Source organism: Anastrepha obliqua, chromosome 1, assembly GCF_027943255.1.
Source record: "Anastrepha obliqua isolate idAnaObli1 chromosome 1, idAnaObli1_1.0, whole genome shotgun sequence".
Lineage (NCBI taxonomy): Eukaryota > Metazoa > Arthropoda > Insecta > Diptera > Tephritidae > Anastrepha > Anastrepha obliqua.
In genome coordinates, this window is record NC_072892.1 from 134,029,048 (window position 1) to 134,042,969 (window position 13,922).

Genomic DNA, 13,922 nt, shown 5'->3' on the forward strand with positions numbered 1-13,922 from the left:
AATATTTCTAACAAATTTAATAAGAAAATCTAATTACAATTCCTCCACTTTATAATACCTATGAAGAGGGATTCATACAAATTATTGGATTCTCTAATGATGCATATAAAGTTGAAAAATAAATTATTTTCTTCTTTTATTGATTAATCAAACGAGAATTAATTCGTAAATATTTGACACACCTTGTGCAAAGGCAATTCAAACTTGGCCGTACTTTGCTATTGCTAACATAACAGTAGAGTGGTCGTTTCATTTCAACATGCGTAATAATAGGCATTCCTCAGTTAGCCCTCTACTGTTTTCCCATTCATACTCATGTTGAACTAACCACACTGAAGAGGTGAGAATTCATAAAGAACACTTCGCTAGGTAGTCGGAAAGAAATTTGGTGAAAATCGTCACAGTTCGTTCCAGCTCTGCATCGCACAGACAAGAAATTCTATTTCTGCAGCTGACGTGATATTTCTGTCAACCCCCCCAAAAAAAAACAAATTTTCTCTCGTTGAAATAACTAAAAGCAGTCAAAAAGTCGCACGACGAGATTCTTGTGCTAACAACTTTCGCGTTCATAACTTTGCGAATTAGTTCAGAAGTCGAGAAAGAATCACATTCCGCCAACTCCATCTTCGGAGGAATTGAAAAAAAAGTTGGAAGAGAAAATACGAAAGGCGGCTACTAACTTCCTCTGGAGTATAGCAGCGTAAAAAGGACGTAGATATAAACATTATTGTACAAATACGAGTACAGTACGTCCAGTACCGCTGGTGGAAAGAGCACAACAACAAAGAGAATATCGAACGGGACGAGTGCCGCTACGTACGATAGGAAAGGCGAAAAACGTGGTTTTTTGCTTTGATAGCAACCCAGCAGAAAATTGTCAAATTATAGGAAAAGAAAATTATTGAGTGATTTTCGCGCCGCTTTGTGACGAAAGTAATTGAAAACGTCGCAAGCTCGTTAACAAAAAAAAAAAAAAATGGAAAATCAAAACAATGCCACTGCTGTAGCTACTGCTGCCGTCCCAGATGCAGCCAATGCTGCAGGAAACGGATCGAGTGCTATTCAGGAAGTCTCTTCGACAAGTAAGTTTATGAAAATATTGTAGTATATGTATATATAATTCTTTTTTGAATGGAGTGTGGTGGGAAATTATGATATTCGTTGCTATAAAATGGGCGGTGAATAAGCGATTATATGTACATATGTAAATATATATGAATATGAAGCATACTGCGACGGGGTGACGTAAATATAATTGAATTAATTTTTTTCTTTTTTGGCATTTTTATCGCTTTAAAATAGGTAGTTTTATTATAGATTGGCAAGGTCATCGGTTGCATTTGGCTGCGTTATTTTGTAACTCGGGGTTGATTTGTACGTAAATGCTATGTATACATATGTATGTACATACACATGCACATACTCCTTAGAAAAAAGGTACACATTTTTGTTTTTTTTTTTTAATAAATATCGCAGAAAAAACATGGGAAAAATCGGTTTCCTATAAACTTTGAACTTCGCGTTGCATCTACTCGACATGAAAATTTATTCACGCAAAAGATACAGATTCAAAGTTTATAATTATATTAATTATTTATATGCATTAATTTATATATATTTAAGGAGCTCGAATAGTCAAATAGGTGATGTCTTTTCATTTTATTAAATCAGGTTTTCATCACGAAAACTAATTTATAGGTTTCGAGGTATATGCTCAGCACTATATCCAGGTTATATCCAATTCAAGCTCTCTATTTTTGCTTGAATTGACGGGAATGTACATCATTCGCTTTTTGATGTGACGTAATTCGCAGCCAGGCGAATTTTTTGTATTTATCACGCGTTACTAACATTTTTTTTTTTCTTCAGAAAGCAAATATTGTAATAATTAGCTACTAGGGTATTGAAATAAAATCTAAGTTAGCATCGCTATTGCAATCGCACCCATTTCATCTTCATCGTGTGCTCATTAAAGGCATAGTTCGTTTTGTGGCCTCTAAATACAGCCCTTGTTTCAAGCCGTAAAGCTTACTTAAATTGAGTCATGCGCGCAATCAAGGAGGAGGGAGGTGATTTGTGGTAAAAATAATGAAAAGACCAAAACCAAATTTCAAACTCAAATATGTTTTCTCAAGTACACTAACGGGATCCAGGACAGAGCACAAATAAAACTATTGCGGCCTTAACCAAGTGAATGAAAAGCTATCACTTGTCCAGGCAAAGTATAGGGTTTTTCAGTAAGAGCGCTTCAACTTTTGAACTTTTTTGTAGGGGTGTGCGAATCCCATTCGATTCGAGCCGAATATCGAATAGTTCGAAATATTCGAATAGTTCGAAATACTCGAATAATTCGAAATATTCGAATAGTTCGGAATTTCCGAATATTCGCACACCCCTATTTTTTATACACCGAGAAGATTTGAAAGAACAACTATATGTTTGCTCTTTATCAACAAATATATTTTCACACATATTCACCAAAGTAATACATGATCAGTAGCTGTGGATACTATTCACAGACTTGATAATTCTAGTCCTTGGAGTCCGGGACAAAGTTAGGACTCCAAGTATAGTTGCCACCAATCACCAAATAGTTCGTTGATAGTGGCTGTAGATACACTTGTCATGTAAAATAATACTATATGTTTGGAAAAGTCAATTGCATTCCGCATTTTTTTGATATGAAATTAATGGTATTTTATTCATGAACTTTAGTATTATTTTTTCCTTTCCTAAGCAGATATATGTAGCTTCCAAGTATAAACTTGAATGTACACTCATTAAAATTAGAAAACAGGTTTAAGAACAATACTGTAGTGGAGAATTGTAATATGCATAAGAGATTAGTGATTAACCATTCATCTAAGATAGAAATCATTTCATGTGTGGATCGATACGTACGATTAGAAGAATCGATATCATTTAAAAACCTATATCAAGTTATTTAAAACTACTAATTCTATAAAAATAATGATATCCTAACCGAAGATTAAACAATGAACTTTAAGCCATGTTAATTTTGCTTTTATTAGACCTGAAATCTTCAGAAAAATCGTTTAAAAAAATAAAAAAAAGCATGCACTCAGTTAAATATTCGAATTATCTGAATTATTTAAACTATTCGAATTATTCGAATAGTTCGAACTATTTTAACCATTCGAATAATTCGAATAGTTCGAACTATTCGAATAGTTCAAACCATTCGAATAGTTCAAACCATTCGAATAGTTCGAACCATTCGAATATTTAAGTCGAATCTCGGATCGAATAATTCGGTTCGATTCGCTTCGAATAGTTCGAAATTTCGAATATTCGCACACCCCTACTTTTTTGAATAAAACACAAACGGTTTGACTTTTTTAACTAATTTTTTTTTATTATCGAGTTTGAACATATACATTTAAGTATGAAATTTGATTTCTTTTGCATGACCACCGCGTGCACGTTTTACGAAGTCCAATCGTTGAACTCAATTTTCGACCACTCTTTTGCATAAATCGGCCGAAATTCCAGCATTTTCGCGTTCAATATTGGCTCTGAGCTCACAAATCGTCGCCGGCTTGTTACTGTAGACCAATGACTTCACATAACCCCAAAACGGGACGGCTTGTTAAATGGACCGTAAATTGGCCGTAATGCTCTTAAAGTAGCAGCAACAGAACGATTATTTTTGATAAAAAATTTGGACGATTTGCAATCGTTGCTGAAGTGTGTAGCGTTCCATGATGAAATGTATACTAATGAAGTTTACAAATGACAAGCGAAAAATAAAAAATATTGCGTCGTTCGCCCTCCCTATCGGAAAACAGTTGAAGCGCACCTATTGAATAACCCTATAGTAGAGAAAGTAATTTTTTTAATAATAACTGTTCTCGGAACATAATTATTCATAAAAACTTTTTTTTTATTGCCCGGAACAATAATTTGACACAAAACGAAAAGGAAAATATCTGGCGCTAATCAATTGGAGGAAGTGTAGATGAAAATACGATGTATCATACAAGAACGGTTGAATGGCACAGCACATCTTTATATTACCACGCTGCAAAAGGTTTTAGGAAAATTATCCGAAAACGAGCGACAAGTCGAAATCAAATTACAGTTTTTTTTTTCGTCTTATTTATTGTTTCAGAAGATTTTATACCGAAGAATGAACACTCTTTTAATGCTTTAATTTGGTTAGTTAGGTCTTGGAGATCGAAGTTATTATTGCTGTTGTTGTAAAAGTTTACCAAACCCTGCCAGGGCGGTGAAGTCACGGATCAGTTTCGTCTAACTCATCTAACGGTAGACCCATAAAACGTGCTACGGTGCACTAGACAGGGCTAGTTTACTGGGGCGACAGCACTTGGTCGGGGAAAAACTCGAGTCGTTCCGGTAACGTAGAACCCGGCTGCCATGGGAATGTTATTGTCGATCGATACTGTGTATACAAAAACTTGCGTTGAAGATTTCACCGGTCACAAAAATTACTTATAGACCAGAAGCAAAAAAACAGAATAAAAAAAAAAACAAAGCTCATCATGACAATGAACCTTTGAAGCAAGAAATTATGGAATTGGTTACATTACCTAGATTTTTATTGAAAACGGCGCACATTTTTTTTTTGACTGTTTTCGAATACCTACCTATTTCATATTTCTTTTATCGAGCTTCTTTGCTGATTATCAAGTGTTTCTTCTTGGCCTTTTTCTATGTATTGTACATATGAATGTATGTACATTTAAAAGCGCGAATTCTTTTTTCGATTTTCGTTCTTTTTTACCAAATTTTCATGTATCATCATCATTGCCGAGTTTCACAACGTTCAACTCACTGAGTCAAATATGAATATATTTGCACTTACATACATTTAATTCGATTTTCGTTCATACCTATATACAGTTATTTATGAATCATGAGTTTTTGACACTTGGTTCCGTTGGACTGCAAATCATACTCGCTGCATCACTTACACTAATTTTTTGTTACCAATTTCTTTGGTAATTTAGAATTACGGTTTCTGAACCCAAATCAAACGGTACGTAGGGAGGTTTCGAATAAACAAATACCATACTCTCACAAGAGTATCATCTCTTCTCTCTGAATATTTTTATATTATGGTATTTGAATGCTTTTGGATAAGAAGTTCAATTCTAATGGAGTTTAATGTGTATGTATGTGGATATGCATGTACATATGTACATATGACGACTGTCTTGTCAATAGGAACGTGGTGTGGTGTACGTACAGCACAACTCAACGAAAAGTGGTTGACTATAATATTTCGTACAACGCTTTGTATTGGCCTCGGGTGACGGTCAAGCATTGTTTGACAAGAACTTTATATGTGTGCGTGTCGGCTGATTGACGCTAATATCTAAAATTTTTGATTTTCATCATTCAAAAGCCGACAACAAGTATGTGTGACACGACGACACCCGACTGCACTAACACACACAAAGCTCAGTCAAGCATGCTGGACCGTCTCCCGAGGCCATATGGTTTGTTGATGATTCGCGCGTATGATTCGCTCATCGTTGATGAATGCCAACAACATTGCAAGCTCTATGTCATTTTTTCCATTTGCTTTTCGTTGACTATCATTAACAATTCCTAATAGAAATGAGCGCGCGCACACATACGGACATCGCAAAAACAAATATGTATGTATGTATAAGTTTTTAACTTATTCAATTCTTCATTCTTTGGTTCCATTTGAAAACTATATGTACTATATAAATATTATAAATATTAATTTTTCTTTCTTTTCTATTATTTCCATTGTTTCGGCTGGGGTTTAGACAAATTTTTTTTTAGAGTTATTTCAATACCGATTATAATATTCTGGCTTCATTAGTTTTTGTCGGATTACGTACTATATGTGAGTACATACATAAGTAAATATTTATATGTACTTATATATATGTACCTGTAGTATACGCTATGTTATGAGGTGCTTAGTGTACTAATTATTTGTAATGTAAATGTACAATATTGAATTTGTTTTTCGTATAAATGATGCTCTATATTTAAGCAAATCTAGTTTGTGCCATTGATTGCTCGACCGGTGTATGATAAATTATCATTCGTTTGGATTCTTGAAATTGCTTTAACTTTGTATAAAGTTGAGGTGACAAATCATAATTTTCTTGACGCTTTGGGGTGGTTTACGGTGTCTGCGGCCAGGTTTTTTGTTCGAAGGTGGTACAGTGGTGGGCAATTAAATAGATACACAATTGGTGGCCTAGTTTACATCACTCTATTTTTTAATATTTTCAATCAAAGATTGTTTTGTGAAATAAATAACGGTAATTATCTACTGCGGTCGCCGCATGTGTTGGTGCGTTACTACCATTCGGAATTCACAGAGGGAACGTAGGTTCGAATCTCGGTGAAACACCAAAATTAAGAAAACGTTTTTTCTAATAGCGGTCGCCCCTCGGTAGGCAATGGCAAACCTCCGAGTGTATTTCTGCCATGAAAATGCTCCTCATAAAAATATCTGCCGTTCGGAGTCGGCTTGAAACTGTAGGTCCCTCCATTTGGGGCACAACATCAAGACGCACACCACAAATAGGAGGAGGAGCTTGGCCAAACACCCAAAACGGGTGTACGCGCCAATCTACTGCGTTCAGACGCACACCACAAATAGGAGGAGGAGCTTGGCCAAACACTATAAAGGGCGTAAAATTATAACATAAATATAATGATCACATTTCGCAGTGCATCTTGGAACATTGGTCACAAAAGTTGTTGTTGTAGCAGATCATTAATCACCGACGGTCTAAGCGATGTCATCTAACGGTAGGCCCAGGAATCGTGTTGTTTCGACGGTTGGTTCCCGTTCCCAGGACAAACGGTTCGACGTCAGCGGAATTACCCGGATTTATATCCGGCCAAGGGCTGTCACTCCCGTAGCATTCCTTGTGCATGTATCTCGAATGTTATTGCTGTTACAACAACAGGTTAGGTCTAGAGGTAGAGAGGACCCTAAAAAATTATAAACCAACTCAGGCACTTAAGACTTACCCTTTATTATACTAAAATTGGATGGGTTATAAAACTCCTTACAAAGAAGTTCAAAAAGTTGTAAATTTTTAGGGAATTTTTGTGAATTTTGTAAAAAGTTTGGAACTTCAATTCATAAGGTTTTTGTTATACAATGGACTATATTTAAAAAGAAAAATTGACACAAAAAATTGTTCATGAAGAATATTGCGAATGTTGTAAAAAGTTTAAGTTACTTAATTTTGTGAGCCCTAACCTAAATTTTTAATTATTTACAATTTTTTTTTTAAATAATTAAATTATTTATGTTGTAATAATTGTAAATATAAAACAATTTTGAGTTATTTACTTATTGTTTGTAATTAGAAATTGAAAGTGAATTTTGGTTGTGAGCAGCCAATAATTTCGAAATTGTGTGCAATAGTCCAGCTAATACTCTATAAATAGTTTTGTTAATTAAATAATATTAAATATTTTTATTTTCCAATAGCTAATGCTTTACTTATGAAATACTGAGGTGGTTAGGATTCATAATTTAAAAAAGTCAAATAATTTTGCTCCATGAGAGATGCACTGTTGATATTTGCAAAAAATTCCAAACGCCGTTTACAGGGCCAAGTTCTCTGAATCTATCGCATACTATAAATTTAACGTGTGGCAATTGGTTTTTACTGACCTGCCCCTTCTGCCAAGCCACATTCATTGTGCATCACCTACCGGTATCCTGCCCAGAACTTGCCTCTCAAAGGCATGACTACTTCAGCAACACAGATCCTCTTCAACTTTTAATATATTAAAAAAATTTACAAATTTCTAAAGGACACCGCCCTACTCCGTCGTATCTGATCCAACACACATCACCAGCCAGCCGAATGCCTCCGCTGCAAACGCTGCATTTGCTTGAGTTAACTTATAATTTTATTATCATGCAAGCTTTTAAAAATAAAAATAAAAATTATTAAATTATTTATTAAAAAAAAAGTCTTAAATCCCAATTTCTCAAACAGCTCCGAAATTTCAATTAATTAATGTAATTTCCAATATATTTGTGTAAACTAGCATTGCAACCAGTCATTCTTGTTCTTTTCTTTAAAAGTGTCATTATTTTTCATTTACAATAGATATTAACTGTAATTTTTCGGCAATTTTGCCATCGAAAAGTCCCATAATCCGCTTAAATTATGAGAATTAAGTCTATTTGTCAATCCGTATTAATTTTTGCTCTATTTCTGAGATAATTCCGACCGTTTGTTTAGGCTATTAGGCAGGCTTCTTTTGTAACAGTACGAGCACAAGGGTTGTTATTCAGATTTATTGAGCTGGGCACTCCTAGTATTGTGACTCAGACGCCTTCTGACATTTTCATTGGAATATTTGGAGTATTTTAAAACCAGTTGTGCATAATTGAGACATCCTTGGTCATTAGTATAAGCTATAAGAGTTTGCAGCACGTTGTTGTTGTTGCAGCAGCATAAACATTTTCCATACATAAACGGAGAATACTGCTGGAGTGAAATTCCTTTCCCCGCCTTTAAAAGTGCTGAGGAAATTGGTTCAAACGACTGCAAAAGTGTATTGATCGTCGTGGAGAATATTTTGAAAAACAACAGCGTTTTCTGCCATCAGCGTCAATGCTTCCATTGTTATGTCGTTTTACTCGCCTTTTAACCGAATTGAATAAAATCATATAATAAATTTTCATGCAAATATTTTTTTATTTAAGTTTTCTTACAAATTTTACTTATCAATATCTTTTTTATTTTCTATAATTTTTCTTATTTTTCTTACACATTTTAGCGAATGTTCCCGCTGAGCCAACAAAACGCTCACTGCGTGTCCAAACCTGGAAGAAGATTCAAGACAACAAATGCGGTGTCGGTTTCAACGCCATTTTCAATCGTATACCTGGATTCGTGGATAGCGACAAGGCTGCAAAACTTCTCTCCGAGACCGAGGAGTTCAAGAAAGCGCGTAAGTACATCAGTTTAAAGCCATTTTCAGATTTGCATGAAGATACTGATTTATATGACTTTTTTTTTTGTAGAAAACATTAAGGTCAATATCGATCGCGCTTTGCACTCGGTAAAATTGGAAACTCTTCTTGCTGGCAAAACATTGTATCTACCCGCCACACGGGACTCTAAAGCCATCTATTTGAAAGTTGATGTGCCTACTGACGCTACTGACGACCAGAAAAAAGAAATTCTAAATGTGCAGGATATATCGCAACATCGCACCGAAATTAGTAAGTAAATGAGCTCTTTTCGCATTTCATTAGTTTTTTATGCACAAACGAAATTCATTACAAATACAATATTTTACAAGTAATATAATTATTCGAGTGTACACTTTGTTGTTGTCATTTGTTTGTGTAGCTTTGGAGAACAAAGTCAAGCTGGATATGGTAGTGATTGGCTCGGTTGTGGTGTCACGTGATGGTTACCGCATTGGGCGTGGTAACGGTTTCGCCGATCAGGATATCGGCTTGCTTAACGAAATCGGTTCAATTACACCAGACACAGTAATTGCTACGATTGTACATGATTTACAGGTATGTAACGTAGTATGAGTGAGCACTCAATAAGAAAAATATATATACACACACACACATATAGATATCTCGGAATAGAACTAAGCAAATATAAGGCATTTGAAGTTTTTGTTGTTAACCTTAAGTTCAGCGCAGCAATAGTATTCGCCTCTGAGTTGATAAGCTATGCAATGTGCGTCTGCATCCGAGCTGTATCAATACTCGGAATATTTACAATGCATGCATTTATTATGTCTTTGTTTTTAGGTTGTTGATAGCCTGCCAAAAGAGCTGTTTCAAAAATATGATACACCCGTTGATTTGATTGTAACACCAACAGAAGTCATACATGTCTCTAAGCGATTGGAGCGCCCGGCTGGCATTTTCTGGCATTTGCTGTCGGAACGTCGCCTTAAGATTGTGCCTGTACTGCAAGTGTTTAAGGAGAACGAAGAGAAGGCCGGCAAAGTAATTGTGCTGAAGGCAGAGGATACTGACATCGAACAAAACCAAAAGGCGCGTAACCGTCGTCGTGGACCATTTCGTCGACGATTTGGACGCCGTAATCAGCGTCGCGCCATCTCGCAAACCGATACCGAACAACAGGGTGTATGTTTATATCTAAACTTTACATCATGAATCAGCTTTAATTCATATTTATTTGATTGTATTCCAAATAGCAAGATCAGCAAAAGCGCAATCCACGCCGAAATCGCCGTTTCGCTAACCGAAGAAGACGACCAACAAAGGTAAAATAAAAAAAGGTTCACAAAATTTCCGTGTGACACAATTCTTATTTCCATTTGTTAGTCTGAAGGCGATCAATCAGGCGTTGAAGGTAAAAGCCAGGAGCGCAAGGCTGCCGGCGGCGATCGCAGGCAACAACAACAGCGCGTACGTAAGAATCGTCTTGCTCGTGACTTTTGCATCAAACTTTCGAATATTACGCGTGATGTGCGTGTAAAGGATGTGAAGTCAGAATTGCGAAAGCGTGAATGTAACCCGCTCTACATTTCATGGAAAGGTAAGCCGAACTAGTTTTGCGCTCCATAGTTACGCAGCAGCGATAAGTAATCCTTTCGCCTTTTCGAAATATTTTAGTTGTATGCCTTTTGAGAACAATTTTTTTGTGTTTTGTGTTCTTTAAGGCCAATTTGGTAAATGTTATTTACATTTCGGCAATCGTAATGGCACGCCCAGCACTGAAGATGAAATTAACAAGGTACTCCAGTCGTTGAATGACTTGTCGCTGACAGTGACCACCGGTGGTGGTGCAGGCGCTGGCAATGACAGTGGAGCTGAAGGCGATGCTGCACAACCGCAACAGACAAAGACTGTAACGGTCAATGTGGAGCTGCTAAAGTTTGACGAAAAGAAGGCCGAAGGTGGTAGCGGTGCTGCTGCCAATGGTGATGCAGCCGCAGGCGGTGATGCTAGCTCTGCTCGCATTGAGTCCGTCGACACCACCACTGTATAGTATGAACTACGTGCTGTTTTGAAACGGCTGTACTTTTGGTTGGGACATTTGGAATCGTGCGTTCAACGAGAGAAAATTGTTTAACATTCATTTATTCCTCCACCACTACCCGCCCCTACATATGCATATATTTGCCTTTTCGTAACATATAATGCAACTACGCACGTTTCTTAATTTGCCCATGGCGTATGCCAAACGGTTTTTTTACATATTTAAAAATAACGTCAAAATAAAACAATGATTAGAAAAGATTTTTGCTCTGTTCCGAGCGATGCATTTGTTTGTTATTTAAATATATGACTTTGTATTCTTTAAATTTTTTACAAAATTCCTTTGCATTGCGTAGATAAAAAAATACTCGTACAATTATTAACTGGCGCGCACGTTTTTTAACTTATTTGTATAATGAAATCATGAAGATAACTAGCAAAATATAAAATAAAATAATTTGGAAAAAAATAAAAATAAAAAATAAGGGAAAATGCAACAAAAATAAATTCCGAAAAAAAAAAAACAAAAAAAAAAAAATTGAAGAAAATAACAGGCATTAATTCTCAACGCAATTTCCAAATGTCCTGTACCAATTTGAAAAGCGGAAGTTACACTGCATTTGCAGTATGGACCGTCGCATACGTTTTTTTATAAGAAAATCTACAAAAAAAAATATAAAAAAATGTTTGTGAAAAAACAAAACAAAAAACAACAATGGTATATTGAACTAACAAAGGAAACATTTACATGAAACTTCTGCGTTTATTTGAATTAACTTAAAACATTTTCCCATTTCGGTGAATCCTTTTTTTGTTTTTTTTTTTGTTTTCCACCTAACATATTATAAACAAGAATACACAATTACTTTCCTTTTTTATACAAAAAAATATTAAATAAAATATTAAATTTGTGAAACAATGAATTGAAATATAAACGAAGAATAAAACGAAATAATATATATTGTTTTACTCCCCGTAAATCAGCAGTACGTCAGCAGGTGTATGAGTTTGTCAAACTTATATGTGAACGTAACGTATTACTGCATGCGAGATAGAGGCATCCTTGAACATTAGTGAACATTCAATATTGCAGGTACATTTGGGCGTCAAGAAAATTTGTTCTCGTTGTATACCGCATAATATGAAAATTGCCAAAAAAAAAAAAAAGGGCGCATGTCGATTGGTGTAAGGGAATGTCCCTTCAATGTCTATGGCGTCGTGGTGAAGATGTAACGAATCTTGCATCCATGCATATGAGGCGGAAACAAAGCCGCTATTGACTGTACGGGTGCTCCAAGACGAGCTCTCATGTATCGACTTACACAAGCGAATTTTCGAGTACTCAAAAGATTGATTTAATGGCTCATCCCCCCTACAGTTCTGATTTGACACCTAATGGTAATGGTTGTACGGGTTAGGCTAACGCCTTTATGCACTGCGACCAGATTGATCTATTGTTCGCCCCTAATTACTAAATTATAATTATTTAGTATACCGAGGAATCGAACCAGCTCCTTAGGAGAGAGCGATTGTAGGTTTTCCTCCTCTACTAGGTACGAGCCCAGGATTCTTTGTCTGCCTAAGTGTTCCATAGACTCCTCTTCAACACAGCAAAACCTGCATAATTTTTTAGTAGATAACCCTATTGTGTTAAAGTGTTTATGACAGGCAAAGTGACCTGTAAATTCTCCACAGAGTAGTCTGAGCCCCTTTTTATCTAGGGTTAGAGCAGATTTTGCTCTGTTGGCATTGAAGTTCAAAAACTTTTTGGCGTGATTAAGGCCGCTTGTGCCATTCCAGTGCTCCCTAATTTTTGTTTGGATCCATTTTTTGGTTTTCTGTTTGTTTATTATTGACGTGATAACGTCTTATAATTCGATTTAACAGGCTGCACGCACGAAAAAATGTGTCGTTACCTTGCTCATTACCATTACCTTGCTCATTAGTGTTACCTTGCTCATATGTAGTTACCTTGCTCATTGCCGTTACCTTGCTCATTTGTCGTTACCTTGCTCATTGCATTGAATGAACTGCAAGCGAAAGCACGGAACGAACGACAAAGCAAACGAACGGCAACGTTCGACATCTTGCTCTCTCCTACTTAAGTGAGCGTATATGTGTATGTATATGCGCATATGTACATATAAAAATTCACTTATTTGTATTTGCATATGCCTTCTTATTGATTATTATTAATTTGATTTACTTGAAGAATTTAAAATAAAACCAAGTTTGTTAATAATACCTGTTGTTTTAATGTTATTATTATTTTTTGACGTGATAACGTCTTATAATTCTATGTAGCCGGCTGCACGCACCAAAAAATGCGTCGTTATCTAGCTCATGCGTCGTTACCTTCCTTGAACAGCATGTTATGTTATGTTATGTTATGTTATGTTATGTTATGTTGTGTTATGTTATGTTATGTTATGTTATGTTATGTTATGTTATGTTATGTTATGTTATGTTATGTTATGTTATGTTATGTTATGTTATGTTATGTTATGTTATGTTATGTTATGTTATGTTATGTTATGTTATGTTATGTTATGTTATGTTATGTTATGTTATGTTATGTTATGTTATGTTATGTTATGTTATGTTATGTTATGTTATGTTATGTTATGTTATGTTAAAGTATATTATGTTATGTTAATGTTAACTCATTCTCTATATCCATACAAAATATCTATCAAACAAATAAAATTAAAATTTTCTTTTGAAAAATGCAACCATTCAATTAGTATTTTCTTATGACGTTATCACGTTAAACTATCGTCAGTAAACCGACTTTACAGACAACCTCTTTTTTTTGTTAAAGCCGAAGAGTGGGGTTGGTCCAATAAATAGCCCTTATGCCCCTTTTTTGGCATAAAAGTCTGCCTTTTCGTTTTCTTCGTGTCCCTCATGGGTACCAGACCCAAACCAGTGAGAC

At 35.5% G+C, this 13,922-nt stretch overlaps 1 protein-coding gene across 1 annotated transcript; it reads left to right on the forward strand.

Moving 5' to 3' along the window:
- Window positions 1-389: 389 nt before the first annotated feature.
- Window positions 390-11,468, forward strand: LOC129236184 (methenyltetrahydrofolate synthase domain-containing protein). The gene is made up of 8 exons (XM_054870420.1): window positions 390-1,082; window positions 8,788-8,961; window positions 9,035-9,235; window positions 9,366-9,541; window positions 9,788-10,129; window positions 10,201-10,269; window positions 10,331-10,544; window positions 10,669-11,468. Exons 1-8 carry the CDS (start codon window positions 977-979, stop codon window positions 10,995-10,997), a joined length of 1,611 nt encoding a protein of 536 aa, XP_054726395.1. The 5' UTR covers window positions 390-976; the 3' UTR covers window positions 10,998-11,468.
- The last annotated feature ends 2,454 nt before the right edge of the window (window positions 11,469-13,922 follow it).